The sequence below is a fragment of the Hyla sarda genome, chromosome 6, assembly GCF_029499605.1.
Source record: "Hyla sarda isolate aHylSar1 chromosome 6, aHylSar1.hap1, whole genome shotgun sequence".
NCBI classification, from domain to species: Eukaryota; Metazoa; Chordata; class Amphibia; order Anura; family Hylidae; genus Hyla; species Hyla sarda.
In genome coordinates, this window is record NC_079194.1 from 185793810 (window position 1) to 185820118 (window position 26309).

At 42.1% G+C, this 26309-nt stretch overlaps 1 protein-coding gene across 18 annotated transcripts in view; it reads left to right on the forward strand.

Annotated features, from left to right (window-relative positions):
• TERB1 (telomere repeat binding bouquet formation protein 1) overlaps nucleotides 1–26309 on the forward strand; it is a 104424-nt gene that overhangs the window by 31124 nt on the left and 46991 nt on the right. For all 18 annotated transcript variants that reach the window (XR_008845165.1, XM_056526085.1, XM_056526084.1 and 15 more), the window contains exons 12-15: nucleotides 19877–20037; nucleotides 20388–20630; nucleotides 20945–21255; nucleotides 21825–21874. Coding sequence is in view for 17 of the 18 variants with exons in the window: in XM_056526085.1 (XP_056382060.1) it covers nucleotides 19877–20037; nucleotides 20388–20630; nucleotides 20945–21255; nucleotides 21825–21874 (765 nt within the window). In the remaining variant the exon portion in view is untranslated. The remainder of the gene's footprint in view (nucleotides 1–19876; nucleotides 20038–20387; nucleotides 20631–20944; nucleotides 21256–21824; nucleotides 21875–26309) is intronic.

Consider the following 26309-nt stretch of genomic DNA (forward strand, 5'->3'; position numbering starts at 1 on the left):
TAAGTTGCATGAAATAGAAATAATTATGAAAATAAAAATAAGACAAAAAAGGAAAATAAAAAAATATATGAAAAGAAAAATTAAAATCTTCATTAAATAATACAACAGAATGGCTAAAGTATGAACAACATAGAATACACATAATCAGACAATTTCTACACAAATAAATTATTAATAGTAATGGAGTCGGTTCCAGCAGGTGCCCCAAGACCGATCAAGGGCATTCATTGGACCCAAGTCCACCCCCTACAGAAATCCAAACAGTTCGAAATTAGAATTTAACCCCCTAGCTTCCAAGGTATCAAACTTATTAATGTTTTTACTTTCTGCTCTAGACATTTTAATCATATAACTACCCCTAACTACTCCAATCTTTCTTAAAGAGGTACTCCAGCCCTAAGACATCTTATCCCCTATCCAAAGGATAGGGGATAAGATGCCTAATCGCGGGCATCCCGCTACAGGGGACCCTCGCAATCTTTCATGCAGCACCACGCTGTCATCAACCTCTGTAGCGAACGTCGCAATGGGTCTGATGAATCACGATCGCGGGGCCGGAGTATCGTGACGTCACGGCTCGGCCCCCATGTGACTTCACGCTCGGCCCCCTCAATACAAGCCTATGTGGCGGGATCAGAGCCGGAGCGATGTTCTCTCTGGAGGCTGATGATAGTGGGGTGCTGCATGAAAGATTGCGGGGGTCCCCAGCAGCGGGACCCCCATGATCCGGGATAAGAAGTCTTAGGTCCGGAGTACCCCTTTGATGATTTGAAAACCAATGAAGGGTAAATTACTCAGATCATTACTTGATTATGTTCTGTGATAAAATGATCTGAAGGGAGATGTTTGAGGTTTCCATTTTTTTAATTGTTTAGGTGTTCTGCTATTAGAGTTTTCAATGTTCTTTTAGTACATCCAATATACTGTTTTTTGCATCTGCATTCTATTATATAAAGTACTCCCTTAGTATTGCAATTAAATCATCAATTTTCCATCTAAAGGAATTGGTTCGTGAGGACACTTCCATAGTTTTTTTTAAAACCTTTTGTTTTACTACAATTTGAGCATGAGCCGCATCTTAAAAATCCTTTTGTACTCAACCATGTTTCAGGTTTTTTTTGTGATTACTGGAGGTTTTACCGAAGGAGCTAAAGAAATCCCTAAGTTAGGTGCCTTAGTACACTATTGATGGACTAGTAGGTATCATCCACCCAATATCTCTGTCTTGTCTGACCAAGTGCCAATGTTTGTTTATTATCTTCTCTACCTTCTTATATGAATTATTATACGGCAAAATTATTTTACTATTGAACTCCTCATTTGTATCACATTTATTGTTAGGAGTAAAAAATGTGGCCCTATCTAATTGTTTTACATGTTCTAGTGAATGTGTTAGTAGCAAGTATGGATAGTATGTGTCCCTAAATTGATTAGATAAGTTTTCTGCCTCTTCTAAGAATTTATCTTCAGATGTACAGTTTCTTTTTAATCTACAATACTGCCCCCTCGGCACATTCATGAGCCACCGGGGCAAAATGGCAACTGTTAAACCTATAAAGCCCTTTTTGGCAGTTGGTTTTTGATATGTATTACATACAAGTCTATCAAGATTCGCTCAAATTTTTATATCTAAAAAGTTAATAGCGTCTTTACTAATAGTAGAGGTGAAATTTATATTATGATTGTGTTTAAATCTTGAATAAATAATTCCAAGTCAACCAAATCCCCTTTCCAATTTAAAATAATATCATCTATGTACCTTCTCCAGAGCACCAGATTTGCGCCAAGTTGGGGAATGATGTTATCTTCCAAGATGCCATAAAAAGATTTGCGTAACTTGGTGCAAATCTGGTTCCCATCGCGGTAACGACTTGTTGCAAATAAAAATCACCCTCAAATTAAAAATAATTGTGCATCAAAATAAAGTGAATAGCCTTTCTCTCCATGTGTGTGATATTATCTTTTTGATGAGATCTGATGTTAATCTGCAGTAAATCCTCCTTCACTTATTTTTTAAAAGTAGTAATGTCAGGGCCCATAAGACTTTTTTTTTTTTTTTTTAAACCACGATTTTGGTTTGCACTCAGTGTGTAAAAAATTAGATTTGACCTCTTGTTGCTTCAATGGATGCCTGAGGAAATATTTCCTCAGACATATATTGCGGACAAATCTTTTGATGCCAACATATGTTTCAAACTTATTCAAATAATGTGAGGATGCTAATTTTAGACCCTTATTTAATAAGGATTCTTGTGCAGATGTAAGATGTTGATTGCTTAGATGAAAGGAGTATTCCAGGGAAAAAAAAAAATTTATACATCAACTGGCTCCAGAAAGTTAAACAGATTTATAAATTACTTTTATTAAAAAATCCTAGTCCTTCCAATAATTATCAGCTGCTGAAGTTGAGTTGTTCTTTTCTGTCTGGCAACAGTGCTCTCTGCTGACATCTCTGCTTGACTCGGAAACTGCACAGAGTAGAAGAGGTTTGCTATGGGGATTTGCTTCTACTCTGGACAGTTCCCAAGACAGGTATCATCAGAGAGCACATAGACAGAAAAGAACAACTCAACTTCAGCAGCTCATAAGTACTGAAAGGATAAGTACTGAAAGGATTAAGATTAGAAGTAATTTACAAATCTGTTTAACTTTCTGAAGCTAGTTGCTATATAAAATAACAATTTTTTTCCCTAGATAACCCCTTTAATAATAGATGTGGTAGACGTTCTTCGTGTAGGTATTGTCTGATTATGTGGATTCTATGTTGTTTACATTTTAGCCATTCTGTTGTATTATTTAATGAAGCTTTTCATTTAAATTTTAATTTTATACTTTTCTTTTCTTTAAATGTAAATTTTATTTTATCAATTATATGATGAATATTTGTTCTCATTTGGAAAGCAAAAAACAATCCATTGAAATGTTTAAATTTAACCCCTTGGGGACGGAGCCCATTTTGACCCTAAGATTTTTGCAAATCTGACCTCTGTATGCATTAAAAACTCTGGGATGCATTTACTTATCATACTGATTCTGATAGTTTTTTCGTGAGTGGTACATTTTTATGTCGATACTTGCATCCTTTCTTGGTGAAGAATTCTAAAATGTCATGAAAAATTTGAAAATGTAGCATTTTCCTAACTTTGAAACTCTCTGCTTGTAAGGAAAATGGACATGCCAATGAATTATATATTAATTCATAAATACAATATGTCTACTTGTTGGCATCATAAAGTTGACATGTTTTAACTTTTTGAAGACATTAGAGGGCTTCAAAGTAAAGCTGCATTTTTCCAAATTTTCATGAAAAAATGCAAAATCTGAATTTTTCAGGGCCCAGTTCAGTTTGAAGTGGATTTGAGGCCCCTTTCTGTGAGAAATCCCCCATAATGGACACCATTATGAAAACTGCACCCCTGAAAGTATTCAAAATGAAATTCAGAAAGTTTGTTAACCTTTTAAGTGTTTCACAGGAATAGCAGCAAAGTGGAGGAGAAAACTCGAAATCTCAATTTTTTACACTAACATGTTCTTGTAGCCCCATTTTTTTATTTTACAAGGGGTAAAAGGAGAAAACTCCCCCAAAACTTGTAACCCAATTTCTCTCGAGTATGGAAATATCTCATATGTGCATGTTAAGTGCTCTGCGGGCACACAACATGGCTCAGGAGGGAAGGAGCAACTTTGGGATTTTGGAGAATGAATTTTGCTGTCATGGTTTTTTTGGGGGCATGTTGCATTTAGGAAGCCCTCATGGTGCTAGAACAGCAAAAAAACTTCACATGGCACACTATTTGGGAAACTTCACCCCTCAAGGAACTGAACAAGGGGTAAAGTGAGCCTTCACACCTCACAGGTGTTTGACAACTTTTTGTTAAAGTTGGAAGTGAAAAATAAAAATTAGATTTTTAACACTAAAATACTGGTGTCACCCTAAATTTTTCATTTTCACATGGGTAATATGAGAAAATGCCCCCCCAAAATTTAAAACCCCATTTCTCCCATGTAACGAAATACCCCATATGTGGTCGTAAAGTGCTCTGCTGGCGCACTACAGATCTCAGAAGAAAAGAAGCCCCATTGGGCTTTTGGAGAGAGAATTTGGGTGGAATTCGGGGAGCCTTGTGTGTTTACAAAGCCCCCATGATGCCAGAACAGTGGACCCCCCCACATGCGACCCATTTCAGAAACTACAGCCCTCACGGAATGTAATAAGGGGTGCGGTGAACATTTACACCCCACTGGCGTATGACAGATCTTTAGAACAGTGGGCTGTGCAAATAAAAAAAATGAATTTTAAATTTTTACGGACATCTGTTCAAAAAAATCTGTCATACACTTGTGGGGTGTTAATGCTCACTGCACCCATTATTACATTCCATGAGGGGTGTAGTTTCCAAAATGTGGGGGGTCCACTGTTCTGGCAGCATGGGGGCTTTGTAAATGCACATGGCCTTCAATTCCAGCCAAAAACCAAATTTAGCTCCTACCCTTCTGAGCATTGTAGTGCGCCTGCAGAGCATTTTACGACCACATATGGGGTATTTGTTTACTCAGAAGAAATGGGGTTACAAATTTTGGGGGGCTTTTTTCCTATTACCCTTTGTGAAAATGGAAAATTTGGGGTAACACCAGCTTCCCTTACGTCCTAACCAGTGGCACATATGGGGTATTTCGCCCCCCGTGGAACTGGTTAGGATCGGTGGAATTTTAATGACACCTAGCAAGTAATTAAGCTTTTAGACCCTCCCACCCTCTGCATTAAAGGCAGAGATACCCCCAGCCCCTTGTGTTTTTTTCTGTCCTCATGGACAGTGTTAGGATCGGTGCTGGGTTCTCTGGGAGCCCCCTGTTTTTTCTATTATGACCTGGTGTGCTTTCAAACCATATTTCTGCCTAGCTTTGCCGGTATCCTTCTTTCTTCGGCTCTTGTGGCGCAGGCCGCCTCTATCTTCCTTACCGCGTCCCCTGCACTGCTTGTCTGTGCTGTTAGCCCCGCGTTCGTGCCGGGGGGCGGGTCAGAGCTCCCGCGACGTCACTTCCGGTTTCGGGGCTCCTTGTTATTTCATTCTGTATTGTTCAAAAACGTTTGTTCTCTGCCTGCAAACCTTTTTCTTGATCCTGGCTATGTCCAGGGTAGTTATGGGGAAGTTTTCTACCTGTATTTAATAAATAATAGGTATGAGTTTCTGTACCGCCCTCTTGGGGGCAGAGTCTAAGGTTTTGGCGCCCAGGAGGCTATTTAAACCTGCTAGAGCAGTCATTAGGTCTCCTGGAGCAGTGCTGCAAGTTCCTTGTGCACTTACCTTGAGTCTTTAGTGCTTAGCTTTGCTAATCATATTGTAGCAATTTCTTTGTGCCATTTTCCGTACTATTGTTCGGTAAACTTTTTGTTTATTGGGAAAAATTTTTTTTTATTTTTCCGTTTTTTCCCCCCCTCCCCTGTTTAATAATTCTTGCGCTTCCTTCAGAGCATGTCTTCTGCGGACGGGTCCAGGGATGCTTCCTCTAGGAAAACTGCCTCTAAGAGGAAACATCTCCAGTGCCATGACTGACTGGGGCTTCTGGAGGATGATTATCAGTATTCCCAGCAAGAGCCGACCATTCAGGACATGGTCGTCTGGATGAAAGACTTAGTTTCATCCAACATGTCTACCATGGGGGCCTCCATTGAGGAATTGAAACAGCTTGTATCCTCCAAGCGTGCCAGACCATCGTCTCCACCTAGGTCCATGGAGGTGTCGGGGGAAGCTGCTCGGAAAAAGACTCCCAGTCTTCGTCGTCTGAGGAAGAGGATAAATTCCAGTACATGTTCTTTCCTGAAAAGACCCAGCGGCTACTTAGGTCCATCCGGTCAGGGGACCATGATGTTGACGGGGTGAAGCCTCTACTTCTGCCTCTAAGGGGCCTAGGTCCTTTAAAGCAGATGATGCCCTCCTGTCTTTGATGAAGACAGAGTGGAAGAAACCGGAAAAAGGTCCCGTTTTAACCAAACGGTTTAAAAGTATGTTTCCCATTCAGGAGGACCAGCTGTCTTCCTGGGGACCTGTTCCTAAGGTGGATTTGGCCATCTCTAAACTATCCAAATGGACCCTGGTGCCATCTGATGATGGCTCAAGTCTCCAGGATTCGATGGATCGCAAGGCCGACTGTGCCTTCAGGCGCTCTTACTCTACTGCCTCATCTGCCGCTTCGGTAGCCATTTCTTCTACTGAGGTAACTAGATTTCTGAGAAACCGTTTTTCTCAAATCCAGTCTGACTTGGACCAGGGGGTCTCAAGAGATGACATCCTTGCCTCCTGTAAAACTGCTAGTTTAGCGATTGATTTTCTTTGTGATGCGGCTCATCAGCAATTAAAGCTGGCCGCCAAATGCATGGCTCTCTCTGTTGCGGGCCGTCACCCTCTGTGGCTTAAACCTTGGAGGTCAGACACATCCTCTAAACATACGCTATCTGCTATGACCTATGAGCTAGGCATTCTGTTTGGGACCGAGCTCGACCGTATTATGGAGGGGCTGACTGATAGGAAGGGAAAATCCCTTCCTCAGCAGTCCTTTCGTGGTCGAGGAAGAAGGTACGGAGCCAGGTCCGGCTCCCAAAACCAAACCCAGAAAGATTGGGGGTCCCAAAAACAAAGGGGCGCCAGACGCTCCAGGGGTTCCAAGGGCGGAAAGTCCTCGGCGCACTGACTATGGGCCTCTCCGAGGTTCTTGGATTGTTGCCAATGCTCCTGGTCTGTCTCAACTTTCTTCCCCTTCCATTCCTGTAGGTGGTCGCCTTCAGCATTTTCTTCCTTCCTGGGAAGCTCATATTCAGGACCCTTGGGTCTTTCGGATAATTTCAGAAGGGTACAAGGTAGAGTTAGACAGCTTTCCTCCAGACAAGTTTGTCAGGACCAGACTGTTACCTTCCAATAAATAAGCAGTTTTGGAAGCTTACATCCTAGAATATCTCCAAAATGGGGCCCTGGAAGAGGTTCCTCCTCAGGAGCAGGGGGCAGGAATCTATTCTCCTGTGTTCTTAGTCCCCAAAGTCACTGGGGACTGGAGAATGATAATAGACCTAAGGTTTTTCAACCGGTCTATCAGATGCAAACGTTTCCGGATGGAAACAATTAAGTCTGTCATAAATCTTCTCATGCCAGGGGACTTCCTGGCAACCTTGGACCTCAAGGATGCTTACCTTCATATTTCCATCCATTCTTAAGGATCGCTGTCCAAATTCAGGGAGTGTTAAAGCACTATCAGTTTGTTGCCCTCCCATTTGGAATTTCTTCGGCCCCACACACCTTTACCAAGGTGGTAGTTTCTGTGGTGGCATCTCTAAGACTTCAGGGACTATGGATAGTCCCTTATCTAGACGATTGGCTTTTCAAAGCAACTTCTCAAGCGATCCTGTCCCAACATATTCAAACAGCTGTTTCCTTCCTCCATCAACTTGGGTGGATAATCAATTGGAACAAGTCCAATCTTCAACCAGCCACCTCAGTGAGATTCCTGGGGTTTCTGATAGACTCAGTAGCCATGACTATTCATCTAACTCCCGAAAGGAAGCTACGAGTCAAGGAAACAGCCTATTCTCTCTTAGTTCCCAGGAGGGTAACCCTCCGTTATCTAATGCGAATGTTGGGACTAATGTCAGCAACCGCAGAAGCGGTTCCTTGGGCATTATGGCACCTACGTCTGCTTCAGGCGGAAGTATTAGCCAAGTGGGATCACAATCCAGAGAGACTAAATTCTGTGCACTGCCTGCCTCCTCTAGTGCGGTCCTCTCTGAGATGGTGGAGTCATTTCCAGGATGGCAAATCCCTGATCCAACCCGATTGGATCATACTTACCACAGACGCATCCCTCGTAGGTTGGGGAGTGCACTTTTGGACAAAACAGTCCTGGGGTTCTGGTCGCCCCAGGAGAAGATGTTGTCTTCAAATCTCCTAGAAATTAGGGCCATCAGGTTAGCCCTCTTCCACTTTGCGCCTTACATCCACGGAAAGGCGGTGAAGGTTCAATCAGACAGCATGACGGCTGTTCTATATATCAACAAGCAGGGAGGCACGAGATCACAGAGTCTCCTGAGAGAGATAGGTGTGATTCTGGATTGGACAGAAGTGGACAGAAGTGAACCTCACCCTTTTGTCGGCCGTCCACATCATGGGCACTCACAATGAGGAGAGTGGTCTCTTCATCCAGACATCTTCAAGGAGATTTTCTAAGTTGGGGCATGCCAGAAATCGATCTCATGGCAACAAGGTTCAATGCCAAGGTGCAAAGATTTTGCTCCCTTTACAGGGAGGACAATCCTGTGGCGGTAGATGCACTGTCAATACCTTGGATGTCCATATTGGCCCAAAAGAGCTTGGTTCACCCAGCTCATCCAGATGAGTCGGGGTCAATTCTGGAGGCTTCCTCCAGAGCAAGCACTAGTGTCGGGGGACACTCACAGCTGCTCCCATCTCCAAATGTTCAACCTGACAGCCTGGAGGTTGACCAGTCCCTTCCAAATGTGGAAGGGCTTTCAGGGGCCGTCTTGAGGACCTTAGCACACTCTAGATCTGAAGCTACGTCAAGATCCTATGAGTATGGAAGATATTCTCTTCCTGGTGCCAGCTACGCCAACTGTCTGCCAAGAATCCTGCCACTTCTGCAGTCCTTCAGTTTCTACAAGACGGACTTGACAAGGGGTTATCTCCTTTCACTCTAAGAGTACAAGTGTCTGCCATCTCAGCTTTTATCAACAGGTCTCTTTCTCAAGATCCCCTGGTTAGAAGATTCCTTAAGGGAGCTTCTAGAGTCAAGCCTACAATCATCCGACCCATCCCTGCATGGGATTAATCAGTCGTGCTCAGGGAGTTATCATCTCCCCCCTTTGAGCCTTTGGAGGAGGTGGATCTTAAATATCTCACCTTGAAGATTACCTTTTTATTGGCCATCACCTCTGCAAAACGAGTCGGAGAACTCCAAGATTTTTCAGCATTTGAGCCCTATACTCAGTTCCTCCCAGACCGGGTTCTTTTGAAGTTTTTGCCATCCTTCATTCCTAAGGTGCCAACTTTTACCAATATCAACCAGGTTGTTTCTCTTCCTGTGTTAGCTCCACTCCCCTCCTCGGAAGAAAACAGAGGCCTTCACAACCTCGACCTATCGAGATGTCTTCGGATTTACCTGGATCGATCCAAGGAGTTCCGTAAGGATGAAAACCTTCTTATGCTTTTTTCTAGTAGCCATAAAGGCCACAAAGCTTCCAAACCAACTATCAGTCGCTGGATTAAGGAAGCTATTCGGGAGTCTCATGTTTCTCAGGGTCTGGAGCCCCCTGAATTTGTTAAAGCTCACTCTACTAGAGCAGTAGCTACTTCTTTTGCAGAGAGAAGCTCGATTCCTTTGGAACTCATCTGTAAATCAGCTTCTTGGAGTTCTCATTCCACATTTATCTCACACTTTAGAGTGGATTCCAGAATAGCTAGCTATTCCTCATTTGGGCGGACGGTTCTATCCTCCGCCAGGCATGAGTGCCCTCCCATGGGGGTATCTGCTTGCTAAATCCCCATATGTGCCACTGGTTAGGACGTAAGGGAATCGTTAATTTCTAATGATAATTTGTTTTCCCTTAGTCCTAACAGTGGCACAACAATCCCTCCCTTTATTTTCTGTATGTTTTTCTTTACTTGTTAATAACACAAGGGGCTGGGGGTATCTCTGCCTTTTATGCAGAGGGTGGGAGGGTCTAAAAGCTTAATTACTTGCTAGGTGTCCAAATTTAGTGAAAATTCATCAAACACCTGTGGGTATTAAGGCTCACTATTATGTGATGTTCCTTCAGGGGTGAAGTTTCCAAAATAGGGTCACATGTGGATGTTTTCTTTTTTGCGTTTATGTCAGAACTGCTGTAACTAATAGCCACTCGTGTGCAAATCACCAATTTAGGACCCAAATGTACATGGTGCGCTCTCAGGAGCCCTGTTGTGCGTGTGCAGAGCACTTTGCGTCCACATGTGGGGTACGGACTAATGGGCTTACTCACTGTTTCCCCACCAGTGTGCCTCCAGCTGTAGCAAAACTACAACCCCCAGCATTCACTGTCTGTAAATGCATGCTGGGAGTTGTAGTTTTGCAAGATCTAGAGGGCCACAGTTTAGAGATCACTGCACAGTGATCTCCAAACTGTGGCCCTCCAGAATTTGCAAAACCACAAATCCCAGTATACCCAGACAGCAAACAGCTGTCCGGGTATGCTAGGAGTTGTAGTTTTGCAAGATCTGGAGGGCCACAGTTTAGAGACCACTGTACAGTGGTCTCTAAACTGTGGTCCTCCAAAAGGCCTGAAGATCACTGCCCGCTGCCGCATCTCTGCTCCCGCTGCTGCATCTCATCTTCTGTTGCTGCCGCGTCGCCTGCCTCATCGCCGCACTCCTGCAGGCAGGTGAGCTGCCTGCCACCTTTTCCCCACTCTGCCCGGACTTCCACGGGCAGGCAGAACAGAGGAAATGAACTTTAAACCCCCCCCCGCCCTCCATCTGCCATTGGTCAGTCAGTCCTGAACGACCAATGGCAGGGGATAGGAGGAGGTGGCACCCCTGCCACCTCGCTTCTTCCTTCAGGGTGATCGGTGCAGTCTCTGACAGTGCCGATCACCCTTATTTTCCAGGCGATCGGGTCACCAGAGACTCGATCAGTCTGGAAAAACCGTGATTTGTAAGCGGCGCTGATCAGAAATAGGGAGGGCTTACTCCGTCCCCAACAGGTTAATGATGATCATTCACAACAGTGCTTTCCAAATGAACAAAATAATATAATTTTAATCCAAACGTTTAAAAAACTGGAAAATGTTTAAAAAACTGGAAAAAGATTGAGAAACTCTTGGGAAGTGAAAAGTTCAGCCTGCGTTCACATCACGATTTCTCCATCTGACTTGAGTACACGATTTTATAACTTAAAATCATATGAAATCGTATATAAAGTCGGATCCATTGACCTCCGATTAAAAAATCGGATTCATTACACACATACGATTTGATCTGCATCCGATTTCACACGATTGTTCGAGTCTGAAATTGTGGTCAAACCTGATTTCAGACCCGAAAAAAATCGTGTGAAATCGGATGCGGATCAAATCGGATGAGTGTAATGGATAAGATTTTTTTTTTTATTGAGGTCAATGGATCCGACTTTATATACGATTTCATACGATTTTAAGTTATAAAATCGTGTACTCAAGTCGGATGGAGAAATTGTGATGTGAATGCAGCCTTATCTCACCTGTTGGATAAATATGATCTCTAAGGGTTTAAGTTTGTTTAAGATACCAACAGGGAACCTAGAAAGTGAAAGTTTCAATGCAAAATGGAACAGTACACTAAAAGAATATTCAGGGTGTTTGGTCAAGTTGGTCCTGGAGCGTAGACAAGAATTAATCCAAACCCTAGATATAGAAATTAACAAATTAAAAATGGACCTGAATAAATTTGACCAAAACCCTGAATATTTGAAACAACAAGAATTCGTCTGTAAAAAACTGGATAAGCTGTAGGTAGAAGTTACCAATAGAAAAACAAAGAAATTATAATGGCAGACAGTAAAAAAAACTGCTAGATCACAAACTGCAAATTTGGAAGGGACATATTCTGTAGCTATTCAAATACTCAGAATAGGTATGCCCCCTTTAATGGGGTACTCCGCCCCTAGACATCGTATCCCCTATCCAAAGGATAGGGGATAAGATGTCAGATTGCCTGGGTCCCGCTGCTGTGGACCCCGGGGATCGCTGCTGCAGCACCCCGCTATCATTACTGCGCAGAGCGAGATCGCTCTGCACTTAATGACGGGCAATACAGGGGCCGGAGCATCGTTACATCATGGTTCCGCCCCTCGTGACGTCACGGCCTACCCCCGTCAATACAAGTCTATGGGAGGGGGTGTGGCGGTTGTCACACCCCCTGCCATAGACTTGCATTAAGGGGACGAGCCGTGATGTCATGAGGGGCGGAGCCATGACGTCACGCTGCTCCGGCCCCTGTATTGCCCGTCATTACGCACAGAGTGAACTCGCTCTGTGCAGTAATGATGGCGGGGTGCCGCTGCGGCGATCCGCGGGGTCCCCAGCAGCGGGACCATGGCGATCTAACATCTTATCCCCTATCCTTTGGATAGGGGATAAGATGCCAGGGGCGGAGTACCCCTTTAAGCGAAAATAATTTTATAAGGGAGGACCAACACCACAGAGATCCCCTTTACACTCAGAAATACAACCCTCATGGAGGAAGAAAAAATGTCCCATATACCCCATATCAAAAACCCTATCCAAACAAGTACACATACCACAATCGACCTTATCAAAGGAAGAATTACAATCAATCCCCATACATGGAAACACAAACAGACAAATCAGCCCAAAAATCAGCCCAAAGTCTAAACGGAGAACACAGATAGTACCAGCAGAAATTCCCCAGGCTCCGACACATTTAACCACACTAAAAATAATAGGAACCCCCAGCATACACATCATGTTACACCAGTGTTTCCCAACCAGTGTGCCTCCAGCTGTTGCAAAACTACAACTTCTAGCATGCCGAAAAGGCTGTCAGGGCATGCTGGGAGTTGTAGTTTTGCAACACCTGGAGGCACCCTGGTTGGGAAACACTGGTGTATGCCCTACAGAAGTGTGGTCAACTACAACCCCCAGGAGACTACAGAGGCAGCATGCTGGTGTTATACCACAGACTGAAGACTCCTGAATGACATGCTGGGAGTTGTAGTCCCTTTTGTGTGAATGACAGTGTATCCCAACCAAGGCTGATTTATATTAGTGTGCTGTGTATAAGGGGGCTGACCCGGGAAAATAGTAGGACAGGTAAAGGGCGGAACAAACAAAAGAAAAAAAGGAGCCGCCCCAAACCAATAAGGCATGTGGCATGCTGGGATTTGTAGTTTTCAGAACAGCAAGAAACAGGAAATAGAAGCAAAGATAGGAAAACAACGTGGGGGATAAAAAGACAACAAAGAACGGAAATAAAGTCGCCTAAACAACAAGAACAGAAATTAAACAAAACAAATAGGGTAAATCAAAAATGGAAAAACACGTTGACCACCAAAGTACCCCTTTAATTACCTGTAATACTAAGGGAGTACTTTATATAATAGAATGCAGATGCAAACCAAACTGTATATTGGACATACTAAAAGAACATTTAAAACTCGAATAGTAGAACACCTAAACAGTATAAAGAACGAAAACCTAAAACATCTCCTTTCAGCTAATTTTATCACAGATCATAATCAAGATGTGTACTTTATCCTTCATTGGTTTTCAAATCATTAAGAAAGATTGGAGAGGAGGTAGTTATATGATTAAAATGTCTAGAGCAGAAAGTAAAATAATTATGAGAAAAATAATTATAATTATAAAAAAATTATGAGTTTGATACCTTGGAACCTAGGGGTTTAAATTCTAATTTCGAACTGTTTGGTTTTCTGTAGGGGGTGGACTTTGGTCCAATGAGTGCCCTTGATCAGTCTTGGGGCACCCGTTGGAACCGACTCCATTACTTATTAATGATTTCTTTGCGTAGATATTGTCTGATTATGTGGATCCTATGTTGTTTATATTTTAGCCATTCTGTTATATTATTTAATGAAGATTTTCATTTAATTTTTTCTTTTCTTTTCATTATTATTTTATTTTTATTTCCCTTTTCCTTTTTTCTTATATTTCTTTTTATTTTTGTTTTCATAATTATTTCTATTTCATACAATTTATTCATGCAGTTATTTTTTCTTTTCATGTTTATTTTTATTCCATTTGTACTGTTATTTTATTTTATTATGTGTAAAATGTATAGTATTCTCATCAGACTGTGTATATAATGATGGTATGTGTATTATTATGTTTTCTATGGCCATCTAGTTCTTTTAAATGAGCACATTTCATAAGGTGTGAATATGGACCACCAATTGATATATAGAGACATTTTGCAAGACAAATTTCCAGTAAGCCTGGTAATTATATTCTTGCATTTACAGGTGGAAAAGACTGCATACTATACTCTAATATAGACTTTGTATACCTCTATGGACAAACCACATTATTATATAAAGTTATAGGATCCTTGGCATGCTACCAATATATCCTGAATTATCAAATGCAAGACTATGCAATTTATGATTAAGATACATGAATTAAGTATTAGAAAGTAGCACTTGAGCACTCACCTCTTAGAAAACTCTCAAAGCAGTAAAGCGTCTTTATTGAGGTTGCAGGTAAGCATACAGCAGGGAGGTTGAAAGGTATAACAGGGACGGTTAGATTGAGCCAGTGGGCAACGGTCCGTATCGTGCTCCTCGCGCTTCGTCAGGCCCCTTCTGGCAGGTGCACATCAGACAGGTATATACAAGACAGGGGGAGGGATTACAGTACACACCAAACCTAGTGCACACATTAACTCTGTGAATACCATACCAAAATGAATGTCTTTAAAACCTAATCTAATGGGGTGGCAGCAGCATGATTACAAAGAGAGTCTAGCGCAGGGGGGGAACTTATAACAATTGACTACGGTAATTTCATTATAATCATTTAGACCCAGAGGTCCTGTCGCATCCAGGGAAAGGATCCATCTGGCTACTTTAGTAAGTAAAGTTTGATGTTTATTTTTCCCCCATGCGTTTTTTCCACTCGCTCCAATGCAGCAAATTTTACTGCTTGAGGATCTCTAGCATGCTTTGCTGCCATATGCTCTATAAAGTGAGTGGACCCACTGCTTGTTTTCAACAAGTGGAGGTGCTCTCTGACTCTGAATCCACAACTGAAATTTCCCACGGGTCTGCTATCTGATAACCACTCTTTGCTTACATTATTCTTTCTTTGATGTCGTGTGATGAAATCATGGATGGTACTATTTTTTTCTATATGTTACTATGGGAGATTCCTTAGTAGTACCAACTAAATCTGTGTCGGTCTGAAGGATATAGCCAATTCTTTAATATGGCTTTTTTAATTGTCGTATTCATATTGGTGTTTTTAAACGAGAATACCGCACGTTCATGGCCCTCTCTCTTTTTAGTAATTTTAACAAATCCTCTCTGGAAAAATTATAAATTTTGTGTTTGGCTTGCTTATACACCGATCTAGGGTATTCACATCTCACTAGTCTAGATTCCAGATCCTCAGCCTGTCTATCAAATCCCTCCTGTGTATTGTTGATCCTTTTCAGTCGGACAAGTTGGCCATAAGGGATACTATTCTGACTTGGGGAGGATGAGAGGATTTGTAATGGAGGAGAGCATTCTTTGAGATTTCCTTCCGGAAACCAGATGTTATTATTTGTTCTTCCACTATTTCTACTTTAATGTCAAGGAATTGCAAGGAGTTACCCACAAACACTGAGGTGAAGCTCATATTTACATCATTTATGTAATTGAGGTAGGTGACAAACTCTTGGAATTGTTCTTTTGTTCCGTCCCAGACGATCAGAAGATTGTCCACGAATTGTAACATTAGTTTAATGTGGCGGTTTAAAGGGTTTAAAGATGTAAAAATATAATTTTTTTTCAAAAATGGCAACAAAAAATGTTACCACCATCTTGAGGGATGCGGGTATACAAGCTCTCAACGTCCACAGATGCCAAAGCAAATCCCGGCTGCCATGCAAACTTTTCAAGCACAGTTATCACATCCCCAGTATCTCTCACATACGTGGGGATGTGTTTCAGTAGGGGGGGTGACCAACCACTCTATATAGCTCAACAAATACTCCATTGGGGAGCCTATCCCCGCTACAATCGGCCTCGCTGGGTAAGGGAGTATAAGGGGTATAACCCCTTTATGTACCTTGGGGAGGATATACCATTTAGGTTTGGTTGGAGTGTTGGGTAGCAGCTTCTCAATGGTTTTTACAGTTATTATACCCTTCTCAGTATACTTCCTAAGTTGAGTACGCAGTTTCTGTATTGTATTCTTTGTGGAATCACAAGCAAGCTTCTGATACACCTCCCTGTTATTTAATTGCTTTAAAGATTCATTCTCGTAATCTTCCTTCTTCCAGACTACTACCCTCCCTCCTTTATCGGCTTTGGACATGACTAAGTCCTGTCTACTCGCTTGCCACCTCAGGGCCTCTCTTTCCTTTTCAGATATATTACTTTGTGTCTTGGGGTAAACCAAAGCTTTCACTTCCTGACAAACTGACTTGTAAAACAAATCAATTGGGCTCACTGTTGCTACTGGGGGTTAAATCTAGATGGATTGCCTCCTGAAAAATACTGTGAATCATCTTGATGCGACACATGATGTTCTAACAGAGGGTCACCTGCCAGTCCCACTAAGTCACTTACCACCTGCTCATCCTGAGTAGCAAGATCCCTCACTACACTAAAGCCCAAAGGGTCAATGACACAGGGGACTTCTCCTTCCCTTTTAATGGTTTCTGTGCTATTAATATTTTTATTTATTAAACCCTTTCAACCGCCACATTAAACTAGTGTTACGATTCATGAACGATCTTCTGATCGTCTGTGATGGGACCAAGGAACAATTCCAAGAGTTTGTCACCCACCTCAATGACATAAATGATGTAAATATGAGCTTCACCTCAGTGTTTGTGGGTAACTCCTTGCAATTCCTTGACATTAAAGTAGAAATAGTGGAAGAACAAATAATAAAATCTAGTTTTCGGAAGGAAATCTCAAAGAATGCTCTCCTCCATTACAAATCCTCTCATCCTCCCCAAGTCAGGATAGTATCCCTTATGGCCAACTTCTCCGACAGAAAAGGATCAACAATACACAGGTGGAATTTGATAGACAGGCTGAGGATCTGGAATCTAGACTAGTGGGATGTGAATACCCTAGATCCATGTATAAGCAAGCCAAACACAAAATTAATAGTGTTTTTCCAGAGAGAGAGGACTTGTTAAAATTACTAAAAAGAGAGAGGGCCATGAACGTGCGATATTCTCGTTTAATAGCACCAATATGAATACGACACATAAAAAAGCCATATTAAAGAATTGGTATAGCCTTCAGACCGACACAGATTTAGTTTCTACTACTAAAGAACCTCCCATTGTAACATATAGAAAAAAAATAGTACCATCCATGATTTTATTAAGCGACATCAAAGAAAGAATAATGTAAGGAAAGAGTGGTTATCAGATAGCAGACCCGTGGGAAATTTCAGTTGTGGATTTTGCTCATTTTGTAAACACAATCTGAAAGCCAAGTCAGTGAAACTAGGGAGCTATACTGTCCATGTCCGCCAGTTCATCACATGTAGAACAGATCATGTAGTCTACGCGTTAATATGCGATTGCAGTTTTATTATGTGGGCAGAACGATCCACAGAGTCAGAGAGCATCTCCACTCGCTTTATAGAGCATATGGCAGCAAAGCATGCTGGAGACCCTCAAGCAGTAAAATCTGTTGCATTGGAGCGAGTGGAAAAAAGGCACGGGGGAAAAAAAAATAAACATCAAATTTTACTTACTAAAGAAGCCAGATGGATCCTTCCCCTGGATGCGACAGGACCTCTGGGTCTAAATGATTATAATGAAATGAGTGAATTTTTATAAGTTTTTCCCCCTGCGCTAGACTCTCTTTGTAATCATGCTGCTGCCACCCCATTAGATTAGGTTTTAAAGACATGCATTTTGGTATGGTATTCAAAGAGTTAATGTGTGCACTAGGTTTGATGTGTTTTATGACACCTCCCCCTGTCTTTTGTTTTTACCTGTCCGATGTGCACCTGCCGGAAGGGGCCTAACGAAGCGCGAGGAGCACGATACGGACCGTCCCTCACTGGCTGAAGCCACCCATCCCTGTTCCACCTTTCAACCTCCCTGCTGTATGCTTACCTGCAACCTCAATAAAGACAATTTACTGCTTTAAGAATTGTGTACGAGGTGAGTGCTCCAGTGCTACTTTCTAATGCTAAGTTCATGTTCACACTTTGATCCATTTGTGAGCATCACATGACAGACACTTTGAGGGAATAGACTGCACGTGCGGATGTGCTAATCCTGCAAGTAGAGGAGTATACCTAGAGACGTATGAAGTCGGGACTGTGCCGGGTTATGCTAACTTGGGAGAAGCATTATGATTATGATACATACCAACTCATTTGTATTCAGTAGTGGGTTTATTCATTGTATGTAAACTATTTTTATAAGTTTTCCTCCCACAAGGGCCCTGGGAGATGATACTTATTCATATATTATATGTATAACATTTTAATAAAACTTTTTATATGTTATTGAAGCACGGTCTCTGAAATAGTTTTTTGTCATGTACCCGTAATTACTGGAACTGTCCTTGAGGTTTGGGTTACTCTTTGTATTTACTGTTAGTTCTCAATTGAACACCTAGGGTATATGTGTATACCCAAATTAACCTCAGTCATAAATTAATTGTGAGCTGCACCATCCTTTTACCAGTTGTAATCTTCTTTTAAAGGGTACCTCTCATCAAAAAAACTTTTGATATATTATAGATTAATGTATGCAGAATAACTTCACAATTGCATGTTATTAAAAAAAATATGCTTCTTTCTATTTAATTTTCCACTTTGAAGTAATGACCACTAGGGGTCTCCCTACCAGCCCTGGCAGCAAGCATTTCAGACTCATGCTGGAGTCCTAAACACTACGAGCTGCCAGTCTGCTTTGTTCACAAAGGAGAACACTCAGAGCTGCCAGCCTGCTTTGTTCACAGCCTGTTTGGCTGTGAACAAAGCAGGCTGGCAGCTCTGAGTGTTTAGGACTCCAGCATGAGTCAGAAATGCTTGCTGACAGGACTGATCAGGAAAAATACAATAGAAAGAAGCATATTTTTCATTAACATGCTATTGGAAAGTTATTCAACATTCATTAATCTAAAATATATCAAAAGTTTATTTGATGAGAGGTACCCTTTAAAGGAAAACTGTCAGCCAGTTCACCCACACTAAACCCAATACACTGGGTAATAGTGTGGCTGAACAGGAGTCCATACACAGGTCACTTACTTTTTTAGGTTTTCTTGCCGCCGAGTTCCGTAATTTTGGCCTTCATTTGTGCTCTGAAGGCGGGTCCTCTGCCGGCAGCTTTACTTTGGGTTCCGGAGGAAGGGGCCTTAGCCCTCCCCCCTTGTTCGCATATTCATTTCCCCCCTGAGCGCAGCGCTCTGTCTGCAGAGTGCATGCGCTGAAGATTTTACCCAGCTCTTGCGTCCTGATGACGTGAGAGCTGTGCATAGTGTAACTACACATGCGCCAGTCCTTCGCTACACCCGAAAGTTGGGAGTAGTGAGACTTCAGAAAGAGGTACTTCCAGGTGTAGCGAGGGACTGGCGCATGTGCAGTTACACTGCGCAGAGGGCTTTTCCGATGCACAGCTCTCACGTCAACAGGACACAAGAGCTAGGTAAAATCATCAACGCATGCGCTCTGCAGACAGAGCGGGCTAAGGCCCCTTCCTCCGGAACCCAAAGCAAGGCTGCCAGTGGGGGACCTGCCTTCAGAGCGCAAATGAAGGCCAAAATTACGGAACGTTAGTGGACAACAACTTGGCGTCAAGAAAACCTAAAAAAGTACCCGTGTATGGACTCCTGTTCACCCACAATATAACCCAGTGTATTGGGTTTAGTGTGGGTGAACTGGCTGACAGTTTTCCTTCAAATGGGCAGACATCACTGATTGTCTATGTACAAGATGATTGGTGCTTGTTAAAAGGAGTCTTCACATGGCCCAACCATTGAAAGCGAACAGCAGTACGAACGATCGCTGGATAGTTCTTTGCTGCTAGTCACTTCAACATACAGCATAAGTACAGCAATTGCTGCTATTATCACTACCATCTTGCAATAGTGCAATGCTTTCTTATTACTCACAATCCTTTTATACTATACACAGCTGAAATGTTGTCTCTCAATGAAAATGAACATCTTTCAAGCATAAATCTCTGCTCTGTGTCAAGTCACAAAAACCAAAAGGACAGATATTTGGATGAATACAGGGGACAGGCTAAAGAAATATTTCACAAAATACAATACCTGCAGCAGCAGTATGATGAGGTATGGATGTATATACGTTTGTATAAACCAAAGTATACTGGATGCTATATGTAGGGTCCTAACAATAGGGAGTTGTCCTACCATGACCCTTTTCATTTGGAAGCTGCTCTAGCAATTGCAGACCTACTTATATTTCCCCTGTAGCATCCACTACAGGAGATTTGTAATGGTACATGCCAGCCATTAATTCAGTTCCTTAGTATAAGCTGTGTATACAGCAGCCCAAATCCCTTCTTTCTGAATCCATGTGAGTTATGGAACAATGAGCTTAGCTACAGAGAAATCATTTTTAATTTTATTATTGTTGCATGGAAAATGTACTTATATTTTATTATAATTCCTCCCCCCAGAATATAGACAATATTGAGGTACCTGATAGAAGGGAGAATGATGCTCCTAAGTTTGGGAAAGCAGTTGTTGCATCCATGCTACCCTTGGTTCCTAGTTGTTTAAACCACTCAAAGTACAGAAATGACAAATCCATGGCAGCTGTTTTCCATGAAGAGTTAAAGCATCAAGATCACTTTACTTCTCAGAAATTATTTGGGTGTTTAGCTAAGGACCAGAGACCATCCAGAGACAGAATATCGCTGGTATGTTAAAATTTGTATTATTCTATAAAATACTGTTATCATTCATGTGATTGATTCACTAATAGGAGTCATCCAATGACTGAAATATGCATCATGTTGTTACCAAGGATTAAAGGGTGCATGAAATGAACTAAGACGACTACAAAGCAGCAGCTGCAGAATGTTCTACTGGTGCAGTGAGTCCTTGGTATCTGTCTAGGTTTTCCAGTTTCTGATGCCTTGTTCTGAACTCAGAAAAGTTTTCTAGCACTGTATGTGTTCTGCTCGCTTTTCACGTTACATTAAGTTTATTTAATTAAGTTTATTTTATCTAGGAAAAAGTGAGACAGCAGATATTTTTAGACATGACTAAACTACAGAAATCCGCTGCATCAACATCAGGTCGTCTTAGTAAAACATGCAATGACAGCTATATAGCTCAAGAGACTTGTGCAGATTTACTAAGCAGAGATCAGACCGGAAGGCCAGAATCTTCCAGAAATAACATTACTTCCAGGGATGCAGTCAGTCAAACATTACCAAATCATGTGATGGAGAAGTTACATGATCTCCCCTCGCCACACACAGAGCTGTCAGAAGAAGATGAGCAGACTAGTCCTAAAGCCAGTTCTGTCAGAATTTTAAGGTACAGTATGTTGCACATTGGACTCTAACTAACACTGCTTGTGTCAAAAGGCTGTTGGCAAATTTCAAGTCACATCTCCCACTTCCTTTACAGCCTTCTGTCCCATCTGTCCTTTTTAAATACTTACCATACTGGATAAGGCCCACTGAATAGTTTATAACACTGTCTATTATATTACTCATATGCCATCCATTGTACCATGACAGGGTTAATTAATGGGGGATCAGACAGATAGCCAATTCTGATTGTCTATAACCTTAATAAACCTCTATTATAAGACTTGTATGTAATTCAAAAAATAAATAAATCGATGGCTGCTGGCTGCTTTCATTTAGCTCTAACCCATTCCTGTAAAGCTGCAATACTAGAAATATACAAGAGCTATGCTTTATCTGGACACAAGAAATTTATGGTTACAAACAATCGCTTAGTATTTCCCTTTAGCCCCAAATTTTCATGACTCAAAACTAACTACAAGAAGCAAATAAAATGTGCTTAGGAGAATAAAAATGTGCTACATATTATTTAACTGAATTTACCTGTCTTCATATTGTGTTTTTTCTTTACAGGTTAAATACATCTAAACATTCATCTTTAGTCAGACATGACAAGCTTCTAGGTAAAGTAAGAACTGACAAACATAGCTCAATATGCCAAATGTGCACCCCAGGGCATTCCAATGGGTGCATGCATTACAGGGCCGTTGTGCAACTCTAGAATCACTTGATAGTGGCTGAACTTAAAGGGATATTCCAGGGATTTTTTATTTTTTTTTACTATGCCACAGGGGCTGTAAAGTTAATGTAGTTCATAAAATAGTATCTGTACCTGTGTGACGGTGGTCTTGCAATTCTTATGATTGTGATTTTCGACACAATATTTATTTTTAACAGCATACAAAATTACTCAGGTCTCAGGTTTTCCCAGGTTTCATTTCGGCCAAGACATGAATTCACTAGTTAGGTGTGCAAGGGAGCCTGACAGCTTCAATGAGTGGAGCGACTGCTGGGTGGGAGAGAGATTATTCTGCAACTAATTGTATTTTTGCAACAGCTGTAGGCACCCTGGTTAGAAAAACACTAGTGTTTTGAATGGAATGTAGCTCATTTGTGTTTCAATGGGTGAGGTGGCTTATGTGTGGGAGGTAGGAAAGTGACCTCTTACATACAAACAAGGAACTGTGGGATTTGTAGTTTGAGGAACAGGAAATACCCAGTGCACAAAAAGATACCCATAGTATTATGGTAATCTCACAGCATAGCCATTTAGCACCAAGACAAGCACAGTTTCTTCCTAAGCATGTCCATTACTGTCTGGCAAGCACGTACTAAAATCACCTTATAGTGGATAACCCCTTTAAGTCATTGCCCTGCTCATCCAGTAGTGATACTTAAATACTAATACTAGGACCCATATAACCAGTCACATTGCCATTGCATAATACATAAGAAGTAAGGCTAATTTTCCACTGCTCCCCATATTCGTTTGCATCCCACTGAAAACAGGTTCCGACGTAAACAGGAACAGCAAACCCCATTGATTTTTATTGAAAATTTTGAAATAAATACAATACAGCCCTATTGATTTAAATGGCACCCTTACGGAGTCACCTAGTAACTCCCTTGGGGATGTTTGGCTACTTTAACCCCTTAAGGACCACACCCCTTAAGGTACCTGTATGTCATATCTATCAGCAGGCACCCTGTGCAAATGCCCAGGGGGGTTCCATCACACCGGTGATTTGCAGCGATTCTGGGTCATACGGGTCTCTGGTGACCAGAAAAATAAGGGGGATCGGGGTTGTCCAAGACACCCACGATCCCCTTGAAGGGATAGGAGTGGGGTGGCAGGGGTGCCACCCCTCCTATCCCTGCTATTGGTCGTTCAGAAGCGACAACCAATAGCAGATCGGGGGCGGGGGGGGGTTAACTTTCGGTTCCCCCACTTTGCCCACACACTGTTGTCCGGGCAGAATGGGGGAACCCACGGGGACCGGCGCCGATGGTCCACTTACCATCGGCGGCAGCAGAGGACGGCGATGCAGCTCCCTGGATCCTACGGAAGCCGGTGAGTTGCCTAGCAACTATACAGTGGTCTCTAAACTGTAGCCCTCCAGATGTTGCAAAACTACAACTCCCAGCATGCGCAGACAGTTGTTTGCTGTTTGGGCATGCTGGGATTTGTAGTTCTTGCAACAGCTGGAGGGCTACAGTTTGGAGATCACTGTGCAGTGGTCTCTAAACTGTAGCTCTCCAGATGTTGCAAAACTGCAAATCCCAGCATGCCCAAACAGCAAACAGCTGTCTCGGCATGCTGGGAGTTGTAGTTGCGTACCTCCATCTGTTGTATAACTACATCTCCCACCATGCCCTTCGGTGATCAGTAAATGCTGGGAGATGTAGTTTTGCAACAGCTGGAGGCACACTGGTTGGAAAATACTGAGTTAGGTAACAGAACCTAACTGATGGTTTTCCAACCAGTGTGCCTCCAGCTGTTGGAAAACTACAACTCCCAGCATGCACGGTCTGTCAGTAGATGCTGGGAGTTGTAGTTTTGAAACAGCATGAGGTTTGCCCCCCCATGTGAATGTACAGGGTACGGGCAGGTTTACAGTGAGTTTCCTGCTTCAAGTTTGAGCTGCGGCAAATTTTTCACTGCAGCGCAAACTCTTAGCGAGAAACTCAGAGTATCCTCCGCCAGTGTGAATGTACCCTAAAAACACTACACTACATTAACACATAATAAAGGATAAAACACGACATATATACCCCCTTACACTGTCCCCCACAATAAAAATAAAAAATTTATCGTATGGCAGTGTTTCCAAAACGGAGCCTCCAGCTGTTGCAAAACAACAACTCCCAGCATTTCCGGACAGCCACTGACTGTCCAGGCATGCTGGTAGTTTATCAACAGCTGGAGGCACCCTGTTTGGGAATCACTGGTGTAGAATACCCCTATGTCCACCCCTTATGCATGCCCTAATTTAGTCCTCATATGCGCATGGCGCTCTCTCACTTCGGAGCCCTGTCGTATTTCAAGGAAACAGTTTAGGGCCACACCCAGGAGAAATTACACTACAAATTTTGGGGGCTTTTTCTCCTTTTACCCTTTATGAAAAGGAAATGTTTGGGCTACACCAGCCTGTTAGTATAAAAAAATAACAAATTTTACACTAACATGCTGGTGTTGCACCATACTTTTTATTTTCACAAGCGGTAAAAGGAAAAATAGACTCCCAAAATTTGTAACGCAATTTTCTTGTGAGTATGGAAATACCCCATATGTGGGCGTAAAATGCTCTGCGGACGCACAACAAGGCTCAGGAGTGAGAGCGCACTATGTACATTTGAGGCCTAAATTGGTAATTTGCACAGGGGTGGCTGATTTTACAGCGGTTCTGACATAAACGCAAAAAAATAAATACCCACATGTGACCCCATTTTGAAAACTACACCCCTCACGGAATGTAACAAGGGGTATAGTGAGCCTTAACACCCCACAGGTGTGTGACGAATTTTCATTAAAGTTGGATGGGAAAATGCTGGGGTTACCCTAAATTTTTCATTTTCACAAGGGAAAATAGGAAAACAGCCCCCCAAAATGTGTAACCCCATTTCTTCTGAGTAAAAACATACTCCATATGTGGATGTAAAGTGCTCTGCGGGCGAACTACAATGCTCAGAAGAGAAGGAGCACCATTGGGCTTTTGAAGAGAAAATTTGTCCGGAATTGAAGGCCATGTGTGTTTACAAAGCCCCCATAGTGCCAGAACAATGGACCCCCCCCACACGTGACCCCATTTTGGACACTACACCCCTCATGTGATGTAATAAGGGGTACAGTGAGCATTTACGCCCCACAGGTGTCTGACAGATTTTTGGAACAGTGGTCCGTGAAAAATTTTATTTTTCATATGCCCAGCCCACTGTTCCAAAGATCTGTCAAATGCCAGTGGGGTGTAAATACTCACTGCACCCCTTATTAAATTCTGTGAGGGGTGTAGTTTCCAAAATAGGGTCACATGGGGGGGTCCACTGTTCTGGGACCATGGGGGCTTTGTAAACGCACATGCCCCCTGACTTCCATTCCAAACAAATTCACCAAAAGCTCAATTGCGCTCCTCCTCTTCTGTGCATTGTAGTGTGCCAGCAGAGCACTTGACGTCCACACATGGGGTATTTCCATACTCAGAAGAAATGGGGTTACAAATTTGAGGGGTAATTTTCTCCTATTACCACTTGTAAAAATGTAAAATTTGGGGAAAAACCAGCATTTTAGTGAAATTTTTGTTATTTTTTTTCATTTACACATCCAACTTTAACAAAAAGTGGTGTGGTGTTAAGGCTCACTGTACCCCTTATTACGTTCCTTGATGGGTTTAGTTTCCAAAATAGAATTTTTTTTTTTTTTTTTTTGCTGTTCTGGCACCATAGGGGCTTCCTAATGCAACATGGCCCCCTTATACCATTTCAGCAAAATTTGCTTTCCAAAAGCCAAATGTGACACCTTCTCTTCTGAGCATTGTAGTTTGCCCGCAGAGCATTTTACGTACTAACATGGGGTATTTACATACTCAGAAGACATTGGGTTACAAATTTTGGGGGAATTTTCTCCCATTACCCTTTGTAAAAATTGAAAATTTTGGGAAAAATGCACTTTAGTGAAATTTTTTTAAATTTCATTTACACATCCGACTTTAACGAAAAGTTGTCAAACACCTCTGGGGTGTTAAGGCTAACTGGACCCTTGTTACATGCATTGAGAGGTGTAGTTTCCTAAATGGTATGCCATGTGGGGGTTTTTCTGCTGTTCTGATATTATAGGGGCTTCCTAAATGCAACATGCCCCCCAAAAACCATTTCAGCAAAATTCACTCTCCAAAATCCCATTGTTGCTCCTTCCCTTCTTTGCCCTCTACTGAACACTTGACATTCACATATGAGGTATTTCCTTACTTGAGAGAAATTGGGTTGCAAATTTTGGGGTGTTTCCTCTCTTATTACACCTTGTAAAAATTCAAAAACTGGGTCTACAAGAACATGCGAGTGTAA